This window comes from Haliotis rubra, unplaced genomic scaffold (genome assembly GCF_003918875.1).
Source record: "Haliotis rubra isolate DU_JTF1 unplaced genomic scaffold, ASM391887v1 Scf184, whole genome shotgun sequence".
NCBI lineage: Eukaryota > Metazoa > Mollusca > Gastropoda > Lepetellida > Haliotidae > Haliotis > Haliotis rubra.
Window position 1 is genome coordinate 194,044 of NW_025765825.1, and position 24,850 is coordinate 218,893.

At 39.1% G+C, this 24,850-nt stretch overlaps 1 protein-coding gene and 1 long non-coding RNA gene across 3 annotated transcripts in view; one reads left to right on the forward strand and one right to left on the reverse strand.

Moving 5' to 3' along the window:
• Nucleotides 1–24,850, forward strand: part of LOC124273779 (putative GPI-anchored protein pfl2) — a 32,160-nt gene that overhangs the window by 5,558 nt on the left and 1,752 nt on the right. The window contains exons 2-5 of one of the 2 annotated variants that reach the window (XM_046709088.1): nucleotides 11,588–11,663; nucleotides 13,692–13,872; nucleotides 19,834–20,060; nucleotides 23,066–23,317. In XM_046709088.1, coding sequence (XP_046565044.1) covers nucleotides 11,600–11,663; nucleotides 13,692–13,872; nucleotides 19,834–20,060; nucleotides 23,066–23,317 — 724 coding nt within the window. In that variant the 5' untranslated portion in view covers nucleotides 11,588–11,599. Of the gene's footprint in view, nucleotides 1–11,493; nucleotides 11,664–13,691; nucleotides 13,873–19,833; nucleotides 20,061–23,065; nucleotides 23,318–24,850 lie in introns of those variants that run through there. The other variant, XM_046709089.1, reaches the window with a different exon arrangement.
• Nucleotides 557–24,724, reverse strand: LOC124273780. Its single transcript, XR_006897736.1, has 3 exons — nucleotides 24,618–24,724; nucleotides 9,648–9,654; nucleotides 557–568 (listed from the first exon to the last, which is right to left on the reverse strand). It is a non-coding gene; the product is annotated as an uncharacterized LOC124273780 (long non-coding RNA).

Genomic DNA, 24,850 nt, shown 5'->3' on the forward strand with positions numbered 1-24,850 from the left:
AAACCAGTGACCTTCATTTGGCAGAAGATGAATGTCATGTCCCTTTTATAGGTAAGAAATATACACACTTGAGAAAAGGTTTTCCTACCTGGTTACAGAAAATTTATTATTTATTATTTATTACTCCTGTGATAGTAATGCACTGCACGACAGAGACGTAACACTCTGGATATGTGACATAAATACATGTATGCTTTATCTTACAACTGTACTACGGGTGGACTGAATTACGAAATAAACTTGATTGATTGAGAGTTGATTAGGAAGCAACTTCCATTAGCGTACTCATATCACTACGTCGATTTTTCAGTTGATTTTAGTTACGCCAGCTAGATAACACAGGGAGAGCCTACTTCGAAGCCTTGCTATCTATGTAAGTTTTTCATCAAACAATGTTGCATATTAACATTCAAAGTCTGCTTCATGACGCAACGCATTGCATCTGTTCTGTTTATTTCATTTTTTTTTATTATTTTTGTAAATCACATTATCAAACTATTATGAACATATTTCTCATGACCATTTTCTTTCTATCCATCGACCTGTCCAAAAGAAAACACAGTTTCCACTTTGTTAATAACACTCTTCAAAAAGAGAAACGCACAGGTGTTTTCAGTAGTTCATATCGATATACACTGTATTTTTACAGCAGTCGAGGGGCTGTGGGGTAGCCTAATGGTTAAAGCGTTGGCTCGTCACGCCGAAGACCCGGGTTCGAATACCCACATGGGCACAATGTGTGAAGCCCATTTCTGGTGTCCCCCGCCGTGATGTTGCTGGAATATTGCTAAAAGCGGCGTAAAAAACGAAACTCAGTCAGTCAGTCAGTTTACAGCAATCGTAATTTAGACAATTCCTATGTTTGAAACCCGTCAATCGTGTTGCTGTGAAGTGACCGAAAACGCAGCCCAAAATGCCGTCATATTGCTGAAATATTGCTGAGTGTGGCGTTAAACAACAAACAAAGCTCTTGAAAAGTAAGACCACTGGCAAACAAGTAATGTATCTAATTGTTATTCGGAGAATATAGGTAGTCTTGTGGAATTAGAACGATCGGCGTCACAGTTATTTATTGGTTGGTTTGTTCAGCAATATTCAACCTATATGGCGGCAGTCAGTAAATAATCGAGTCTGGACCAAACAATCCAGTGATCAACAACATGAGCATCGATCTACGCAATTGGGATACGATTACATCTGTCAACCAATTCAGCAACCTCACCACCCGATCCCGTTGGTTGCCTTTTACGAATATACATTCTAACCCGGATCTTCGCAGGTTTCAGGGTCAATGAACACAGAATAGGATACATGTGTGATAAAGTAACTCATGTGTACCGAAGTGGGTATTTTGAAGATTGGAAGAAGTTGAAATCAATATTGGCTTTCCTTAAGTGTACTGAGTGTATTCATCTGGCAATTGTTTGTTAATGTCATTAATGAAGATCCTTTCAATAGTTGATGAGGGAAGTTGATAGATATGATGCTTGGATGCTTTTAATCAGAGGGAGCGATCAATAAACTTCATTTGTAAAACAAATAAGAAACGATAGTTTCAGACATACCGTTATGCAAGGGCACTTGTCAAAATTTAGAGAACTACTGCAGAGTGATCTATAGACTGGGCATCCCCAGCAGCTCCGCGATCATGTTCTTCTTACTCGAGGACAAAGGTATTGGGAAATATATTGATTATGTGCATACACAATAATACAATACTGTTATTTAATATAAATGCCAAAATTACTCATGAAAACAACACAGATGAGCTAATATATGGATAATGCTATTTTTGAGGGCATTATTTGCGGACGTGTTTGCCCCAGAATATCTGCCAGTCCAAAGCCAAAGTCGAATGAACCGACGCACCCACTATGACGTCACTTGACAACAGAACTGATAGTGGCCCGTCGTTAAGGTTGAGCGGTCCAATATCATTTGCAGCGGCCCGCAAATTTCTGATAATAGGAGGGCCGTTTCATGATAATTCCATGTGTTTTAGCTATAATCCCCGTGTTAAAGTCCCCGAACCGCATTATTTTCCCCTCCGCCCAGCCCTTTCTGTATTGCTAAAGCCCTAAAAGAAGTAGGTCTCATCTCCCATTTCATTGGGGATCATTTTCGATTGAAAGGAATTATTTGTTTCTATTTAAAATTATAAATACTCAGAGACTAAGCGTTGATCTACATCCGGCTGTATCTGTTGTTCCTCGGTTTCACTCAAGGTTGAACTGAATCTGAATTTGAAAGGTTGAAGTAGGTTTGTTCGTTGGTTGTTTCACGCCGCACTCCAGTTGTATGGCGGCCGCCTGTTAATAATCGAGTCTGGACCAGACAATCCTGTGATCAACAACATGAGCTGTTAGTCGGTTAGTCGCTTGTGTTGCTGAAGACTAATTCTAACCCGGATCTTCACGGATATACCACTGATTGAGAGCACCGCATCACAGTCGAAGTTAATATTTATTCAAAGTACTCCTTTCTCAGTCTGACTGACAGACTGACTGAGTTTGGTTTTACGCCGCTTTTAGCAATATTCCAGCTACATCACGGCGGGGAAACACCAGAAATGGGCTTCACACATTGTACCCATGTGGGGATTCGAACCCGGGTCTTCGGCGTGACGAGCGAACGCTTTAACCACTAGGCTCTCCCACCGCCCCCTTTCTCAGTCATCGAAGGAAGGCATTTTGGAATAGCGATATGTAAACCCGAACGTAAAAACGTTGATTACTACACTTTGACAATTTTGGTAAGAAAAAAATTAAGAGGGAAACAAATGAGAGCTTGCAATTTGTGCTTTATTGTGACATCACTGTGACGTCATGTATGACGATGAACTATGTAAAGTAATAGTGAGTGAGTTTAGTTTAATGCCGCTATAGCAATATTCCAGCAATATCACGCCGGGGAACCAGAAAAGGGTTTCACTCACTCTACCCATGTGGGAACGCTTTAACCACTAGGCTACCCCGCAGCCCTGTAAAATAATAAAGGAGGGGCGGTAAGAATCAAATCTACAAGGCGTGTTCATGTTTTATACTTATCTTTGAAACATCAGTCTATGTTCCTGATGTTTCCTTGACTCAATTGCTCATTAAAAAGCAATAAATCAGCTTCCAGAATGACAATAAAAGTTTGTTAAGTCTGTAGATATTTACGATCCGAGTATATTTTGAGCATCCTTATCTTATAGTGACGATATCAGGTGCAGCGATTCATGTCCCGTCGTTGTCCCGGGTCACAAACACATGCAAATGCAAATCAAATATTCAACTGAAAAATGACACGGGAACATATGTAAAGGCATGTTTGGATTTCTGTGTTCAGCCAACTCAGGAAAAATATCGACACGAATGATTTAATATTCAGTAAATAGATGCTCTACCCTGGTAACATACAGAATATTTAACGATATTGTTTGCTTCATAAATATCAATATCCAATCTCTACATCTCTACAATGGAACACTTACTCGTACAATGTCTTCATGACACAGTCCTGGCTTTGGAAACTCCATTAAAGTAATGTTCCATTACCGTTCAGGTATCTGCTTATTCGACGCAGTGCTGATACAGCAAAACAAATTATATCGAGATATCCGAAATATCGAGACATCCGTATCGAGTTAAAAGAGCTTGAATAATGACAAATTATGAAGGATTTTGAGGGGACCGAGAAGTTATATCGAGACATCAGAGTTCGACACAACGGTGCTCGACTGTATGCATTTTAGCATCGTGGTGCTCTGCTTAATATTGATGTGACATTTGCACATTAAGAATAAGCGGCCATTTAATGCAGCATTGCTTTTGTTAGCTAAGGTTATCAATCAACTCCGTTTCTATGAGACAAGTATTGACGTTTATTTTAAAAGACCGTCTGAATGTGCAAATGGAAGAAGATGCCCGCATCCCTTTACGCTGAATGCTACTCTAGGTCGTTTAATGCGTGTTTCATATACTTCAGGAGACACGTACATTCAGAAACTGAAATCGTATCTTTCTCTTTCAGTTCGTCCTCTGTTGCTTTCCATTATTTCTTCAACAAACACGATATCGTTACGGGCAATATTTGCAGCAGTTTCTACAAATATGACTTGATTGGAAGTATTATGTTCTTCTTGTTGTTTTTCCTCTTATATGTATTCTTAAGCCCTCAATCGATTAATATCAAAGTTCAAATGAGAAATAGAGATCATTACACGTGCACGTATTTCATACGACTTATACGAATTTCGGAGAAGTCATATGACTAACTTGCTCGAGTGTAATAATTTCTTTATTATCCATTTTATTCATGTACATTTGTGCAGTAAAAACGGTAAGCAAGTGTGACGGCCATCTTCATTAAGGTCACCTTCAATTGCGTAATGACGAAATACAGAAACAATGGTTGCTAGGCAAAAGTTATATGTGCACATGATATACACTAAACGCCAAAAGAAACGTTACCTAATAAGAACATAATAGAGTCCCTGCATCAATACATCTTTAAGTCTAAACGATTTGACAAATTATACTAACAATTATATGCAATCAATTAATGAAGTGTAGCTGCAAGCTCAATGTTTATAAGCACCTACAACGCAGATATATGATTTAATTTTTCGGTTTTTGTATCCAGTTCTTGTGTATTTTGTTTAAATGATATATGTACTGGTGCGGTATTGATATAAGCAGAGTTCTGCTTGTTTACCAAACCAGATTCTCTAGGAATAAAAATATGTTTAAACCAAACGTTACCCTCCTTCCTTAATGACGGAGGTACCTATTTTTAACTGGCGTTGTGATGCGTGGACGTCCACTTCTTAGTCTGTCTACGGTGACCCCAGTCTGTCTGAAGCCCTGAATAAGTCTTATAACCGTGATACGGTGGCATCCGAGGGCGTTGACAACAGCATTGTATGTCGACCATCTTCACCATCCCAATGGCTCTTTCTCTCTCTCTTCAGCTGTTAATCGTTGCATATTTCTCGTACTTGTGTATCATATCATCTTTTCTAGGCTCTCTTCATACCCTATAGAATCATTCTACATGTGAAATGGAAGCAAATACTGCTTGAATATTGCTGCGTTTTGGCGATTGATATTGCCATGTGTAAACAGAAAATGGAAAAATGTTACTTTGCAAGCACACATGTTAACACAGATCATTGTAGATGTTCCTAAACATTTTTTAACAATATCAAAGACACGTTTTACTTGTTTTCACTAATGCAGATCAGCAGAAAATGTTGTAAAAGACTGAAATCATAGGAATGATTATTTTACAATTTTACACACTCTACAACAGTCGTTTCTTGTTTCAATAGTTGAAAAATGGTAACTTTAAATGGTTTATCTTTGTCTTAGAGCAGAATTTTATTTCAACCTTTCTTTTGGACATCTAAATCATTGGTTTATTTCGGCATGGACAAAAATAGGACAATTTAACTCTTCTGAAAAAGCTGCATTTCAACTCAATATGAATGCATTTGAGAATTTTCTTTCGTGATTTGCATAAAGCTGTGTTGTTAAGCTTTCTTGTAAACTAATACCTTCTAACATATCTTTGATAGTTTTTAAAAAATTCATAAAGGTAGGGGGTAACTTTTCTTTAGGCGTTTAGTGCATATGACACTGGTTACGTTTCACCATGTGGGTATTTAAAGGTAATATGAGTGCAGTTTGCTATCAACCATGCCAGTGACTTTCAACTTCATGTGATGCACGTTTAAGTCGTTTATCGCTTTGTTGAAGGAAGACCACTGGATACTTTTCACTGAACGGTCACCTCAGTAGTTTTCGTTCGTTCGTTCGTTCTTTCGTTCATTCATTGGCCGAGTTACGATACTTATTTCGAGTGACAGTAGTCTCAGTGCTTCCTTTGTGATAATGTCCATGTCAAATCGACCGCCACCGTTATCTACTCGGAGAACGGAAGTACTGTGGATTTAACTCCGGTCACTTTACATCAAGAAACGTTAAATGATGGTACTTGTTATTACCCTGCCTGATGTTTAACATTAAGAGGATAAAGCAAGGAATATACGGCTCGGGGGCAATGCACTGTGCATTTAATTTTAGTGGGCAATCCATTTTAAACTGCGGCATGTGTCTGTCCCAGAGCATTACAAAATGGACGTCTGGCCGGATTTGCACATACACATACACATACACACATACACATACACATACACATACACACACATACACATACACATACACACACACACACACACACATACACACATACACATACACATAATCACATAATCACATAATCACATACACACATACATACACATACACACATACATACACACACACACACACACATACATACACATACACATAGACACACATACACACACTCACACACACACACTCACACATACACATACACATACACATACATACACATACTCTCACGCACGCACACGCTGTACTTTTGGAAGAATATTAGTTTACCTTTTTTTAAATAAATCAGTCAAATTTAAAAAGATGATACAACACAGGAATGGGAAAAGTCACGTGCTAACCTCGTACACAAAAGATGTCATTCAAATGGACCCGTTGTTTGTACATAAACACACGTTTTGGACATTGTAGCTCCATAGTTGTAAATGAAAAACATGCCGCATATTACTCCTAAGAAATAACATCCAATTACAGCCAACTTCCACCGGAACTGTTTAAGTTTGCTATTTTCAACAAATAGACAAGAAACGGTTACAGCAAACAATTACCAATTATATTTTAATATCAGGCTCGAACACAGGTCCGATCTATTTTCAACATCAAATTGTAGTTCATGCCATGCTGCTTCCTAAAAACAAATGTGTACTTGACGAGATATAACTTGGCGTGTGTACCAACTCAGAAAATTGTGTTTACATACACTAGCTAATGACCAAGATCTGACTTCGGTTTCAACTATCACTTCCTGCCACACATACGTAACAATGGGATGCCATTGTCTTCTATTTTGATTGGAAACTATGGTTTTGGATATAAAGCGAGATACAATGCAGGTACTCGACGATAGTTTGTACCACCTCAAAGTTAAGAGATCTGACACAAGAAGTCCAAATATCAAGGAGAACCAGAGGTAAGTGTTGTAAAAGATGGTTTCATAGTTTTTAAAGTGTGACATGATTTTTTGTTATATGATTAGATTTTGATATTCGACGTTAAACTAATTTTACGAAAACATCGATAAGGTGTTGTAAACGTTTATAAACTCCGTCCCCTAAACGTGAATGTCACTCGCGATTTTATGTGGTAAATTTTTATTGTGTAAAATAAATATGAATGGATCATGCATTTCATGATATAAATTGTATAAAATAATTAAATATTCCCGTGCATACGCACCAATGCACGCATTTCAGGATGCTGTTCCGATCAATATCTCTCAGTTCTGTATACATGCCAATATATTATTAGGTCTTTGAATGGCATTTAGAAGTGGCACACATAAGGAAGAGCTGGCTGGGGTCTCCGGATGTCAATGGCTTCTTGTAGTTTTCTTTTGTCGCCAGTTGTTGTTGGCGGACAGGACATTGGTGGCTTCCCACTTGATGTGATGATCTTGATTCTTGATGATGTGTTCAGAGGTGGCGGATTTTAAGTCAAGTTTGTTGACAGAGGACATGTGTTCTTTGAGTCTGGTGTTAAAGTGTCTGAGGGTTTCTCCGATGTATTGGTGGCCACAGTTGCAGGGGATCTGGTAAATGCATCCTCTGGGATTCGGGGGGAGCTGCTGGGGCCTCTGCCGGGCTCGCAGGGAGCTGATGGTCTTGGCTACAGAAGGTGATATCTGCTTGGTTTTTGAGGCGAGAGATCTGATGACGCAGGGCCTTGGAGGGAGATTCTATGGGTGATGAGGTTTGGGTCTAGGATCGGAGTTGTTGAGGGTCTTGCAGATGGTTTTGGAGACAGGCGGGAAGCTGTGAGTATCTCACAACAACTGTACAAGGAGCCATTGACATCAGGAAGAAGAATTGAAGAAGAATTGTTTATTCTCGAAAATCATACAGAATGATATAGAGAACATACAGTCGTTTAAATACAATATCATATGGGTAGGTATTTTGATTTAGAAGTGGCTAAGCACAGTTTTAGCAAAAAGTGAAAGTTTCAATAGGAGTGGGGTATAGTTTGATTTCATAAGTGAGATAAATTTGTCCATATGTGGATTATTACAGAAATAAGAGGGAAGAATCCTCTTACGTTCGACATTAAGCTGTGTACATGATAAAATAGCATGATACTCGTCACAAATAATATTATTTTTACAAATTGTACATGTTCTGTTTTCTAGATTAATATTAAACCATCGTCCCGTTTCAATGGGTAATCTATGATTAGAAGTTCTTAATTTTGTTAACCAGATACGAAATTGTGATGGTAGATCTAGAAAATAAGGTTCTAAAGTAAGTAAGGTTTTATATAGATGATAATATTTTCCTTTAGATGAATTTTGGGCATCAGCATACCATGATTGTTTGAACTGGTCAATTAATGAATTTTTGACATGATGTTTCAGCCAGTCGATGCTAGGGAACTTTTGAGATTGCCAAATATAGGAGAGCCCGACGTTTTGAAGAATATTTTGGACTGCTTTTAGTTGGTCGAAATCAGCATTCTGGAGAGATGATCTAAATTTCATAATGTTATAAAGAATGTGGGGAAATTTACTAGTTTCAGTTGTAACTTTACACCAGTAGCTGATGATTTTTACTTTTATAAGAACATCAATAGGATATCTGCCTAATTCACCATACACCATAAAATTTGGTGTAGATTGTTTTACTTTAAGAATATATTTACAAAACTTTAAGTGCGTTCTTTCCAAGATGATTGAATTTTCATAGCCCCACACTTCCGAACTGTAAAGTAGGATTGGCAAGATGCATTGATCAAAAAGTTTTAGTTGACAATCAATTGGTATTTGTAGTTTTCGGATAATTTTAAAGATGGAAAACATGGCTCTTGATGCTTGTTCCGACTGTCTCTTAATTGCCTTTGTGAATTTACCATTAGCATTAAACAATATTCCCAAATATAGATATTCTCGAACAACCTCAATTTCATCATTACAAATTAGAAACTTATGTTTATTCCTAACATAGCCTTTTGAAAATATCATGATCAGGAGACACCAACCAGCCATGAACAGCGACCAAGGAACCCACCTGCCCAATGCCTGGGACTTGTTACTTTGATCATTTATGTATGTAATGATTGCGTTATCAATGTCTGTGCTTATCATCTTACTCTGGGTCCATCCGTTTGTATTGGCCTCTAATTGTCTTTCTCTATTGCGTTTATCCATTAGTGTTATTACAGGCTACCTCCCATCTGCCCTATGTCCATTCTCCAGATATTGGCTTCTAGATGTCAACTGTTCATCTACTATCAACACTATTTAACTGTTGAATGTTGGCTTCTATCAGCACTAATTAACTAGTGTTGGCTTCCATTCAGTGCTAATTAACTGTTAAGTGCTGGCATCTGCATCTTTGTTGTCTTAATACTTTTGTTGTTCTTACATGTGCATATATACTAAGCAGCAAAAGAAACGTCAGCTTGGAATTGTCCTTCGCAGAAACGGATAACTGTAAACTCATTTGATGATCTATTTGATTGGCATACATAAACAATCTTACTTTCTTATAACTCATTTGATGTTTTGATTGTATATTTTTGACAACATCTCCAACTTTACCTGGGCAAAGACATACCTTCCCAAACTCACAATGGAACCCAGGAAATGGTCTCAAAAACGCAACCTGATCTCGGAGGTGGTACGGTGTTCTCCATGTTTTTCATGCAACTCATGCTGCACGTGCTGTTCACAAGGACCAGCCCTATAAAATGCACCCCAAACCTGGTTGAAACATTCACATTACAACGTCAGCAGGATGCCACGACTCACGACAGCTCAGAGGAAGCAGGCGTTGGGAAGACTTGAAGCTTGCCACACTGCACAGGCCGTTGCCAATCACTTTTAGGTCAACGTTCGGACCATCTACAGGCTGCAGCAACGTTTCTGGGCCACCAACACCACAGATGATCGCCCCCGTACTGGCAGACCAAGGGTGACCACAAGACGACAAGACCGCCATTTTGTGCGACAGCATGTACAGAATCCCTTCATGCAGGCATCCGAAACAGAACGCCAGACAGTGGGAACACACGGAAGACCAATCAGCACTGATACAGTTCTTCGACGTCTTATCAGCGGAAACCTCCATTGCCGTAGACCTTACCGTGGAGTTATCCTCACCCCTCGTCATCGGCGTGAACGTCCACAGTTTGCCCTACAACAACAAAACTGGCGATACAGGCAATGGAGAACTGTTCTGTTCACAGATGAGAGTCGGTACTGCGTATCAACTGCAAATGGCAGAACAAGAATATGGCGACGACGTGGCCAGCGTTACTCAGACCAATATGTTACTGAAAGAGACTCATGGGGAGCAGCAAGCATCATGGTATGGGGTGGATAAGGCCTGAACCAGAGAGTGGGTCCTGTGGTGTTCCAGAACCTTGGTCCAGGGAGTGGAGGCGGCATCACAGCGGTGCGCTCTTCCCACATTTCGCACTTCACCGGAACAACATTTTCCAGCATGATAACGCCGGGCCCATACTGCCAGAGCTACACGGGACTTCCTACAGCAGAACGGTGTCAACATTATGCAGTGGCCAGCCCTTAGTCCTGATTTAAACCCAATTTAACATCTTTTAGGTGGAATTCAGAGGAAACTGAATAATGTCATACCAAGGCCGAACACAGCCGTTTATAGTGCCAGGCCTTTCTCACAGTGTAATTCAAGGTGCCAATGGCCTTCATCAATCGATTGGTGCACTCCATGCATAGACGTTGTGCTGCAGTTTTTGCCGCTCGTGGTGGTCACACTAGATACTGAATGGACTGCAAACGTTCACGTAATGTCTTGAAGTTATTCATTGATATGTCAAGATATTGTACAAAAAAAATTGAATTCGTACTGACGATTTTTTTCTGCTGAGTATATGTGCTATCTCCCTCATACCATTCATTCACCTGATGAAGGAGTAAGGATATACTCCAAAACGTTGTGTTCCTCATAATAAAGAAGTTGACATCCACAAAATTTCTCTTCCCCTATATATTATTGTTAGTGATTGCTACATGTAACGTCCATTTTAGATATAAGAATATATGCAATTTCAGAATTTGCTTCTTACATAAAGCGCCGCATCAAGTTCTTATTAAACAAAATAACAACAACAAAAATTATACTTCACTAAACATAAGAAGCAAAACCATCTCCATAATACTGACCATATTCCATTTTTTATTCAGCTTATACCACAATCGTGGGTCTTTCTTTGAAATAGAAACAGACATACTTGTTAGGAATACTTTATCTTCCTGTGGTATCTTAAGCAAAAAAATAAGTTCTGTTCCTTAAAATTACAAAGACATACACATCTATTTCTTGCACTGTATTTTTTTTCCGCAGTAGCCAGGATATTGAAAGTCTAAGAACTACCAGGAAGACACGCATACTCCATGACCGATACTCTGTGACTGTTTCTCAATTGTATTGCAGTGACCCCTTACCATGCTGCCACAGACGTATCTGCTCGGATTGACTGAGTTTTTGACTGTAGTTTTTAGTTACCATGGTGAGTCTTTTTATTGTCTTTGTTGTATCATTCAGAGGTATTTCCTCTAATTCCAAACTGACAACCCGATCCTCTCGTGAAGATCCGGGTTAGAATTGGTCTTCAGCAAGAGGCGACTAACAGGTGGTCAGGCTCGCTAAACATGTCATCGTATCCCAATTCCGTAGATCGATGCTCATGCTGTTAATCACTGGATTGTCTGGTCCAGACTCGATTATTTACAGGCCGCCGCCATATAGCTGGAATATTGCCGAGTGCGGCGTTAAACAACAAATAAACAAAAATATTGGCATCAAGAACAGGTTGCTTGAAAACAGTTCAAGCACGGAATCCCAGAGAGGCTTGGGTTTAGTGGAAGGAGTGATTGGGGAATGGAAGGCAAGGAACCATTACAAATCATATTATTTAACAGCAGGGAATCAATAATAACAACAATATAAATGCATTCGTATTGCTCTAACGCTGCTGCTGTTTCGCCCAAATGGAAGTGTAACCATTTTTAAAACGAGTAGATCAATTTTTCGTTCGATGCGCTTCTTCAACACTAATCGAAGCATTTATTAGTCTCCTCATTAACTATCACTTGATCACACAATCTGAATAGGGGAAGAATGTTGTTTAATTGAATTCGAACTCGGAAGAATTTCCCGAATCTTTACTGTAAAATATATTTTTAATCCTAAAATGTGCATTCACATTGGTATGAATTTTGCTATGAGTTCGTTTGATGTTAACTGTAGTATCTAAAGGTCTGTACATAGGAATATGTTTTATGCATCTCAAGTATTTCAACTGTATACGACATGTATCGACAGTTTGTGATATTAGAATTCAGTTTCACAATATCTTCTCCTTAGAACAATGCACGTTAGTTCCTACAAGTCTGAAGACTCTAGTTCTTAATTGTAGCAGATTTTCTAATTCATTGTAGAATGAATAGCCATATACGTCATCGATATTTTTACACTTCATACAACTGCTGTCATATACCTTAATATTAGGCAAGAACCCGATCTTTTCACCTTTCAAGTTTAACCATTGAAGGCAAGTATCAAAAAGACCTGTCCAAATATTGCCATCGCAACTATTAACAACTGTCAACAACTACAGTTGGCGAGATCACGTTATGCATACATCTAATGTTTTCCATTAGACTGTTTAAATAATGTGCTGAATGTTTTTTGACAAGCTGTTAACTTAGTCTTTAGTTACGCATGCCATGATAAAATACAACTTCAAGGCTAAACGTTCACATTAATATTTCTTCAATATTCCAGTCTCTCAGGGTTAGCGTCCACAATAGGGAGCCTATAGGCCATATCTTTGCAAACAATGTACGGACACAACGCGTGTGACGTCTCTGTGTTGTGGTAGATGTTTATGATGATTTTTAGCAAGCTGCAATATTAATAACACAATTCCGCTGCGATACACGACTTTATTACATTCATATAATCTATATCATGGCATACCATGTTGTACCATATGGGGCGGTGGAGTAGAATTGTGGCTAAAGCGTTCGCTCGTCACGCCGAAGACCCGGGTTCGATTCCCCACATGGGTACAATGTGTGAAGACCATTTCCAGTGCTCAGCGCCGTGATATTGCATAAATGTCTAAAAGCGGCGTAAACCTAAACTCACGCACTCACCTTTGTACCTTATACAATTTGCTTTTCGTATGAAAATGAACTCGTGAAGATCCGGGTTAGAATTGGTCTTAAGGAACCCATGCTTGTCTTCAGAAGAGGCTAGCGGGATCGTGTGGTCAGGATCGCTGACTTGGTTGACACATGCCATCGTATCCCAATTCCGTAGATCGATGCTCATGCTGTTGATCACTGGATTGTCTGGTCCAGACTCGATTATTTACAGTGCGGCGTTAAACAACAAACTAACATCGTTTTTATCACGTGGATGGAATATTGCAAACAAACGCACATTTTCTTCTTGCATACTGTTGAGTATTACCATAACTTACAATGTTTCTTATTAATGTTATCTGGAATTGTAGCATTTCCTATTTCAGGGCTGTTGATGGCTGTGACAACGGCTGGAAGAAAATACACGCTGTTCAGAAATCTTCACAGCTGGAATGAAGTACGTGATATTTGTATAACCTCCAACATGGGGATGCTGAAGATTGCTTCAGAGGCTGAGATGAACGGCTTCAAGAAGGTCTTGGAGCCCTGGATCAGCGATGGGAAACTGTAAGTACTTTCACAGTCGTTTTTATAACATATTGGGGTTATATTAATGTATGAGTGAGTGAGTTTAGTTTTACGTCGCCTTTAGCAATATTCCAGCAATATCACTGCGGGGAACACCAGAAATGGATCTGACACATCTTTCCCATGTGGGGAATCGAACCCGGGTTTTCGGCGTGACGAGCGAACGCTTTAACCACTAGGCTACCCCACCGCCCCTATTATTGTGTGATAATCGCTGGACTCGAACGAACACTGAACATTATGTCGAAGACAGGGACAGAGTAAATAACAACTCTGATTATCGCATTAGGAGTTTTATAATCAAATCGCTGATATCAAGATGAACCATAATTTCAAAGAAGAACACTTCGCAGTTTGGTACAGAATGACAACGTATTACTAAACCTATAGACACATATATCCATTAAGTACTAAATTTAACAATTGAACTCATATTGAAAGGATGCCACAAAACAGAAATATAAACCAATAGCATCCCAGGTAACAATTTCATATTGTCACAACGTTATGCTTTGGTTGTCACAACGTTATTCTGTGGACTCCATTTACGTTGTCACAACGTTGTGGCCTGACGTTGTGATACGTCATCTCTACGTCGCACAGGGGTACATGATGCTAACGGATTTTACGTTTTCCTAACGTTCTAGTTAACGTTAATTGTTGAATAGGCTTCCCAGTGGTGAGCAGTACAAAGGAAACGAAGCAGAAATTCACTTCAATGTTAATTCGTCAATTTGCATGTTGTTTTGGTTATGTGTTTTCTGAAGCTGCAGCTGAGTAGTGAAGAAAGAATGTCAAAGTGAATGTTTTACAGAAAACTCTATCCTGACAAGTTATAAAAAACCTTGTTATAGTGAGAGAGTTGAGTTTTACGCCGCAATATTCCAGCTATATGGCGGCGGTCTGTAAATAATCGATTCTGAACCAGACAATCCAGTTATCAACAGCATAAGCATCGATCTGCGTAACTGGGAGCCGATGACATGTGAAAACCAAGTCAGCCACCCGATCCCGTTAGTCGCCTCTTGCGACAAGCATGGGTTACTGAAGATCAGTATTCTAACCCGGACCTTCACGGGTCAAACCTTGTTATAACGTTGTGAGGAGCCCAAAGCAGAACGTTTCCTCAACGTAAATTTGCAACGTTGTTATTACGTTGTGACATTACGTTATAACATGACGTAATACTAACGTTGTGACAACGTTGGATAATGACGTTACCAATCTACAATATTCACTCTGGGATTACCTTCGGTTCACTCCCAGAAGACAGACCTCCCAAAAGATAGACCTCGCATAAGAAAGACTCAATGAGTACACTAATTAGCTGAGCTATGCTGTACACCCCTATTTAATTAATGAGCTGACCCAGAGTCACTACAGGGTAGTATAGTAACATCACAATTGAACAGAACAGAATAGAACCGAAATTTTGTGACACAGAGAACATACAGCATATTGATACATATTATAACATTGAACAAAGTCCAATTTTTATAAATTTGGCAACTTTAGAGTTAAGCGGTGAATAATCTCTTTTGTTTAGATAAACAATTTTTTTCAGTAGTAGGATGTTTACAGAACTAACAAAACATGAAGTTCATTACAGACACCTAACTTCACACTATGCATAAACTCACCTCAATAAGCTAATTTACATATTAGTTACATCATGTTCATAAAGAAAACACTCAAGATCATGCACGTAGAAATAACTGGAGAATAGGACGTTTTTATAACATTTGTTGAATTGGGTTTTTTCAAATAACTGGAGAACAGGATATTTTTAGTACTTAAGATTATTTGAAGATGAAAGTGAAATAGTATTTATAAAATTCAGTATAAACCAAGTATATAACTGGAGAACAGGATGTTTTCTAATAGTTATTTTTCACATGACATTTTTCACATGCCATTTTTCCTATGACTATTTTCCGATCACCCTTCTGGATGGCTTCCTGTATGCCAAGAACTAGGTGAAAGGAACAAATGATGATGTTCAAGTGACTTTCTAAAAATATATTTAATACCTAGTGTTGTCTTTTTTTATCTGGGCACATGACATTATTATCAAGGGTACAGCTTAATTGAGGCTTATGCAACCAACCATAAATGTGTTGCTTTAAGCGGTCTGTCTTTTGGGAAGTCTGTCTTATGGGAAGATACCTTACCTTCAGTGGCTAATCCGGCCTTGACTGTATTGATTTTTCCATCACAAGGGATCAATATTTCAGTGTAAAAACAATGAAGGATATTTTTACCATGTCAAGTATCAGGTTCTTGAGAGGCGATGGGCAAGGAAGAGCCCAGAAACGTTGTGTATAGAATAAACAAGAAGTTGACCTCCATAATATTTGTTTTAAGAAATAGAATTGTTTTCAAAATTTTAAGCAATATGTTTAATACATAGATACTTTTGCTAGTTTGTCAACAAATTGCTTAGATCTGAAGGGATGGTGTAAATCCAGCTGGGGTCCATGCAGGAAGCAAAAGTCCCAATGGTCTCTAGCATGGTGATCGGGGACAGGTCAAAAGGGCCGCATGACAAAAGGGCCGCAAAACGGAAAAGTCAAAAGGGCCGCAAGAAAGTCAAAAGGGTTATGATTATGACAAATGCACACTTAAGGTCTTCATTTCAAAAAGATCGCATTCAATTTACACACTCGGCTGGTCCTGTCAGCCTCGAGCACAAACTCAACAGTTCAGTCGGGCTAATTTCTCCATTCTTAAAGAGCCGCCAGGCAGCAAATACCTCCTCCTGGGTCCTGCTGGCTGTTGACAATTCACAATCACACTTAATGGAATGCTGGTTCTTCCTCACTGTTTTCAAACACTTCACACACACATAGTAGAAGGAAGTAATATCAAAAACAAGTCTGTCCATGATTTTATAGTCACACATTAACACAGAGTCGACTCAGTGTCAATTGTGCTGTTTGGGGCAAAGGGCGAATTTGTTGATAGAGCATGTGTGATTGAGCGGAGTGTGTGTGTTGGTGGCGAAGGCCAGTAGTATGAGCTTTCATTGTCTTGGGCTTGGGGTGGGGTGGCTTTGTCGCATTGTTTTTTGTTTGATATAAAAACAAGTCTGTCCATGATTTTATAGTCACACATTGACACAGAGTCAACTCAATGTCAATTGTAAGGTTTAATAACAAAGAAAACAATACTCTAAAATATTCTGACAGTATTCACTGAAGAGCAGAGAAAACAAGACATCCTAGGGATTAGTGACAGCTTACATGATTGTCAAAACACAAATATGGCATCAAAGGGATATATTGTGTATATGTTTTCGTGTAATATTGTAGTTTCTTACAGGTGTGTTGTGGTTCCATTGTTAAATGCATTTTTCTGCCAAAGTATTTGTCATAATCATAAATGACAAGTGTTTTGTTACTTAAATGAAATAAATAACCATTACATACATCTATTTTTTCTAGTCATCATTTTCTTTCTAATATTGAAAAAATATCTATTAAAAACATGATTAGTATGTGTAAAATATATATTGTATAGATGTATAACCTTTTACTATAATACACTTTTTAAAAAAGATGCTATTATTATTTTTTGTACATCGGTCCCTTTTGACTTATTGATGCGTCCCGTTTGACTTTTTGATGCGGCCCTTTTGACTAGGGGTTTGCGGCCCTTATGACTTTCTGTCGGCCCTTTTGACTTTTCTGTTTTGCGGCCCTTTTGACTAGGACCCATGGTGATCTACCTTCAGTTGTTGGTTATCTGTAGCCTGTTTTCATATTGTATTGTCTTCTATTGTTAAAAAGTCTCAGATTTACATGCTTGTTTCACATCTATATTTATGATAATTTAGTTGCTTTTACTGTCCCTGTATGACAGGTTATTATAGTTTAACTTTATGTATTTTGAAGGTATAACTTGTTTTAATCACGATATGGCTGCAATACTGCCGATGTGACTTAAAATCGTAACTCACTCACTCGCTAATCCCGCCGAAGTCCGGTTTCGAATCTCCCATATGCTTACAACGTTTTACCTGTGTCAGTGACCGGCCGTTAGAAAACATACTCATCTCCTTGCATTCATCTCCAAGCATCCGTGTACCTGTGGTGTAGTGACCGGGGCTGTTTGTTCGCATGATAGATCAATCACTTGACATGTTTGGGCGAATGAGTTTAGTTTTACGCGGCAGTCAGCAATATTCCAGCTATATGGAGGCGGTCTGGAAAAAATCGAGCCTGGACCAGACAACAGTGATCAACAGCGTGAAACTCGTTCTACGCAATTTGGATACGATGACATGTGTCAACCAAGTCAGCGAGCCTGACCACCCGATCCCGTCAGTCGCCTTTACGACAGGCATGGGTTGCTGAACATCAATTCTAACCCGGATCTACACGGGTTGACATGTTTGGAATCAAACAGATCTTACGCAGCAACTGGAAAAGAAATATCTGCATCAACTACTAACAACTGACCTTGAATGAAACTTTGTCAGCTTCTTGTTTCACGCCGCTTCTAAGCAGTCTTCCAAATATGACGGCCATCTAATCCTGAAATAACATTTATCTATTTTCAAGAACATATTCATCAAGACATGGGAAAACAATTCTATTTCCGTTACAAAAAAACAACCAAAAGTAAAAGAATAATATATGTACATTATGAAAAGATCCATGACCGTTTTCACCCTAAAATAGTTATCCCTTGTGAAGGAAGAATCAACATAGTCAAGCAGGACATACTTTCATCACAAGGGGGGCGGTGGGGTAGCCTAGTGGTTAAAGCGTTGGCTCGTCACGCCAAAGACCCGGGTTCGATTCCCCACATGGGCACAATATGTTAAGCCCATTTCTGGTGTCCCCCGCCGTGATATTGCTGGAATATTGCTAAAAGCGGCGTAAAACTAAACTCAGTCAGTCAGTCAGTCATCACAAGGAATACGGAGAATCCTCACTTTTAATAAATAGTGTATACAGTGAAGCCCCGTTAGTCCGGACTCCGGATCTCTCGCCTCCCGGACGATTTCAGCTTGTTACCAATCTATGCCTATATAATTTGCCTCGATAATCCGGAAATTCGGTTTCCGGAACCGGACGGTAAGTAGCTGTCACCAATCAGTAAAATAAACAGTAAATTGTTTCACAGTCCGGACGCTGTAAGTCGTGTTCACGAACCGTAACAACACCTCCCGGCGATGCTTACTTAATTAACTGGCCAACTGGGTTGTTGTTTTAATTAGACAATAAAAGCTCCCGACTGAAGATGCTGTACATTTACACTTTGATTGACACCACAATACAAAGGCGTGTATATCTGCTTTGTCCAATAATCACATAATGACCTCTTCAAATCTGGACTGACAACCCAAGTAGATGTGACCAATTTGATGTAACATATTCATACTTACTTGAGGGGCGGTGGGGTAGCCTAGTGGTTAAAGCGTTCGCTCGTCACGCCGAAGACCCGGGTTCGATTCCCCACATGGGTACAATGTGTGAAGCCCATTTCTGGTGTTCCCCGCCGTGATATTGCTGGAATATTGCTAAAAAGCGGCGTAAAACCATACTCACTCACTCACTCATACTTACATGAGTGTCCCACTTCTTTGTATTCTATCACGAATATAAGCTCTACGTATACGTATATGATGTATGGCGTCAGAAGTGGGGTCACGGATTTGTTGAGTGCTGCTTTTGCACATCTGATCAGCCATTCCGTTACCAGAAATTCTGCCATGACTGGGTAACCAACAAAAAACGATGTCGTATATGTCAGTAGCAAGAACATTTGATAATTCAATAAATTCAATTAATAGTGGATGGGTACAAGACTAATTTTAATTGCCCGAAGACAAGATAAAGAATCTGAAAATATAATAGTTTGTTCCCTCATCATAACATCAATATAAGCAATTCTTGAATACCTGATTTTCATACTATCTATTCTTTCTTTCAGAACAGCTGATATGTGGTTAGGACTGTATGACAAGGACCCTACGGGAGCCGATTTTGTACACTATTGGCAGTACGACTGCACACCTCTCGGGAAGTATGCCCCTTGGTTGACCAACATTGAACCTGATGGAAAAGGAAGTGAGAACTGTGTCCGAACCACGAAGGGTGGGGTTTTCAAAACAAGATCTTGCGTTTCCACTCTAGCGGTTATTTGCCAGAACAACACAGGTTTGTTCGGATACCATATTTCCTGTTCAGCTGTAATCTTCGTCTATTTTTTTATTATCAAAGACGTTTCCAATGTTGATCTGGTAGTCAGACTAGCTGGCCTGGTTGACACATGTCATTGCATCCCATTGCACCCAAATCATTGGATTTGTCTGACTGAGGCTCGAGTATCTACAGACGGCCGCAACATAGCTGGAATACTGCTGAGTATGACGTTAAATGACAAACAAACAAATCGTGATAGAGAAACACGAACCATTGCACCTGAGAAAATGGGAAATGTAAACAACAAAATATAAGCATCATGCAGATATTTCTACAGAAATCAGAAGAAATATCTGAATTCTCTGCTTAGTTGTTTTTCAGTAGGATTATTCCGCAGCAATGTGGGTTAACTTTTAAGAAAACTTATTGGGACATACATGATATCTATTCATCTCATCCAGAGCTGTCCAGAGACGTCAATTCTTGCTAAATGTCTTTTGTAAGGCCAGGTTTAAACTGCTGGCATTCCGAATTTGCCCAATCCTTCTTTCGTTTTGTTCTGATGTTTCAATGTTTCAGTCAGATACTGATGCTTCCGTGTCTCAATATTTTACATGCATTCGGATGTACATGTGTGTGAACTTGTACGCGTTGATTCCCAAAGCGAAACGAAAAGCTTAACCGAGAAACAGTCCGTAAATGAACTAGGTGTGAGTAAATGTCACCTTCTTTAAAATAGTGGTGTTCCGATTAATTAAATGAATCGAAGCTATCGATCACAGTTTCTCATGATCGAACACAAACAATTTTGGAACTACTGTTTTAGTCCTTGAAACACTGCTTCGAACTTGTCAGGGCCTGAAAAGGTGTTTAATTCTTAGAAAACTCAGTTCACTAACTGAAAAGTCATGACTGAATATTTCTTGAAGATTCCATAAAGTTAACGTTCATGATGTATTAGGCATCACTGTAAAGTAGCAAGTCGCATCATGTTAATAATATACATATCTGCAATAAGAAACCTGAAAATGACGCTAACCAATTTGTTTCGATGATTGGTCGTTGGTAATGAAGCAATCATCAATTGTGAGATTTCAACCACTTCCCAACAATACTTGAAAACATCTCCGCACACATTCAGCATAAGTCATTGTCTTAAAAATGACAGCACCAAATATTGTAAAATAAGGTCAGTTTTAAGTACTGGGTGGGTGTACATTTAAGAAATACAAACATCTTACTTAAAATCATCCAATCAGAGTTGTCAGATGATTCAGTCTGTAAACTCCATAACCTGTAACTTGAGATGTAATGTGAAATGAAAGGCAAGAGTAAACTCCCTTTATATACCTACGAAATTATTCAGGGATTCCTGTTCTATACAGACAGACAGACAGAGTTTATTTTGTAATGTCGGCCTAATGGCCCATAATACAGTAACATAATATAAGGTACAGATGGTCAGTGGTCATTCTCATTAACTACATTGTAGCTTTATACCTGCAAGAGAGTATTTGGTGTATAAATAAAGCAGTAATGTATATAATACGTGGATGTTTAGAGCTTAAAATATTATGGAGTGAGAGTGGGCCCTTATATACATTTCTAAGTTGGATGAGGTATTTTTCGCGGAAGTGTTGGTACTGTTTACAAGAAAAGAAAATAGGTTTTTCGTCTTCAACCTGTGGGGAATTGCAGAATGTACAGTAGAGCTCTTCAATAGGCACATCCTGATGACAAAAGATGTTGGCTTTAAAATCGTTGTGGGCAATCCGAAATTTGCAGAGAGCACGTATGAGATCTTTACTTTTTAGTTCTGTGATGTAAGGTTCCAGTTGGAGATCGTATTTGAACTGTGGGTATTGATTTAGATGTTTTGATGTATTGATATCGTTGCGCCAGCTTTGGTGTCCTATATCTGTAACTCGTTTTTGGAAGATAAACATGAATAACTTTACATTGTCAACTCCTCGGTTGAACCATACGTGTGGAAAGCCGGTTCGGATAAGAATGGTTCTTACATTTGATCTATACGGTTCCTTGTGTCATTTGACAGATCTATAGGGTTGTAGTACATTCCAAAACAGGTCTGAATATAGCAAACCACTGTCATTATAAACCTAAGCAAAGGATGCCAGAACATATATACACAAACGCTGGTGATTCTTGAATAAGCTCCGTGTAGCACTTTCAAGTTCTCTGTATCAAAATCTAGCACACTACTGCCCCTCTCTGAACATCACACTCTCGGTGTATTATACATGGACGACTATTATAAGGGTAATGCTATTTTTGAGGGCATTATCATTTGCAGAAGCCCGAGGTCTTCCATTAACTGCCCTCCTTCGTCGGGCAGTTGAAAAGACCGAGGGCTTCTGCAAATGATAATGCCCTCAAAAATAGAATTACTGTTATTATTGCTAAAATACATGGAATTTGTGTTGAAAAGAAAAAGGAAACAATGAAGGAATTTGACTGTGAGTTTACCCAAATCAACTTCTGACGGGGTTGACTGCTCGAATGCAATTACGTCATCGAACAATTCAAGTGACGTCACAACAGAAAGTGACGATATTCCACCTTGGCCTTTGATAAACCATACCCTGCAACATGTCAAACTATGTCAGTGTTCGGTTTTGGTCCATCAACAGCCTTAATAGTGCAATTGTAAAGGTTAGCACCAACAAGAAAGCCAATATTACCGCTATTTAAAGCGGGAATTCGGGTTGCTTTGACTTGTTTGACCCAGAATATCTGCCAGTCGAAAGCCAATTAATGTCGAATGAACCGTAAGCCCACGCACCCACTATGACGTCACTTGACATCAGAACTGATAGTGGCCCGTCGTTAAGGTCGAGCGGTCCAATATCATTTACAGCGGCCCGCAAATTTCTGATAATGGGAGGGCCGTTTCATGATAATTCCATGTATTTTAGCTATAATACACAATGAATGTCACTGCCTCGTGACACTGCCAAATACTATTGTTTCAACCAGTTTCCTACATTTCAATATTTCAGCTCAATGCTGGTACGAGGAGTACGTTAATCAGAAGATATCCAATGACAACCTGCAGAAATCATCTGCGGCGGACTTACAGGAATGTAAAGCTATGTGTTTGGAGACGACAACAGGAACGGACGAGTGTGTTGCAATATCACACGACGGCGCAGTTTGCAACATCTACACCGCAGGAAGCATTTACATCATCACATTGCCCAGCATGACTGCGGACAAAAGCTACAACACTCTTGTGAAACGATGCTATGATGGTCAGTTAACACATGCATTCATCATTTCATCACAAACATCTGTTCAATGTGTTAGTCCTCCTGAGAGGGTACGTAAGTCCCAACACATTTAGAGTAAATTTAGGCATGCCACGTTTTTAATCGTAGAATATGTGTGCTTTTAATTTATGGCTAGATTTCTCTTCTGTCGCCAATGGCTGAAGGGATGGTGTAAATCCAACTAGGGTCCATGCAGGTAGCAAAAAGTAATGTAAGTCCCCATGGTCCCTGGTATGGTGATCTACCTTCAGTTATTGGTGATTTATAGCCATTTTTATACTGTATTGTTTTCCCCCTATAGTTAAAACGTTTTAGATTTAATTACTAGTTTTACATACATATCTGTGATATTCTAGTTGTTTTACTGTCCTTCGTCGACAGGTTTTTTATAATGTCAATATATTTCATTTCAATATCAAATGTTCTCGTCACGATATGGCTGAAATATTGCCGATGTGACGTTAAATATTACCTCACTCACTCACTCACTCAATGTGTTAGTTTTGTTAATATTCACCCCCCCACACGTGACGATCCGGGTTAGAATTGGTCTGCAGCAGCCCATACTTGTCGTAAAAGCATACTATGGATGCTGACATGTATAGATATACGTTTTATGTGTATCACTCCTAACTCATTTTGCTTAAAACATATTTTTGAAGTCATTCCACCAATGAAAGGCATGGAAATCAGAACACATTGGTGATTTAGGATGTGACTGAATAAAACACTGAGACGTTTCAAAGCATTAACGTCACAGCATAGTAAGGTTACATTGGGAACGTCGCCGTATGCCACTTGACTGTCTTTCGACCATTCACCATAGGAGACAAATAGGTGACCTTGAATTTATGAACTATGAGATTTAGGTGTTTGGTGCTCGTGATTTTTCAAAGATGTTTCACATTTCTTTAAATTATTTCCGCCGCAAAAGGTGCAGACGCAAGACATTATATTTTTATCTTTTTGTCACTTTCATTCGTCAGCTTGGTCTGCATTATCGTTGTTTAATGGGGATGGCTCTGTGTTGACACACAACTCCTTTGAGGCTGTAGTTCGGTTTTATTAACTGAAGTTTGTTTTCCACTTACTGTGTACAAATAATCTATGGGACAACTTGCATCAAACTGGCCACATGTTGTGAGGTACCAACGTGCACCAACAAAGCACCAACAACACCAACCAAACACCTACAATTCACCAATCTTATAATCATCCTTCCATGACCTTCTAACCACCTTGCCAAGCTGGCAGAAAGACAGCAAGTGAACAAACTTCGCACTTTCCACATCCAATCAAAATGTTGCATATTGTCAGCCAATGAAAGCCAAGGACAAGACAGCAGACCTCACCTCATTAAGATTTGCCTATTTTCCATAAGAACAACTTGACCAATGACCTAGTGTTCACTATAAATAAACCATGGACTTTTATAAACCTTTTCACTGACAATCGTATTATTGTTTTTGGTGTTATGAATTTATCCCCAACAGGTAAACAAGACAATACATATTA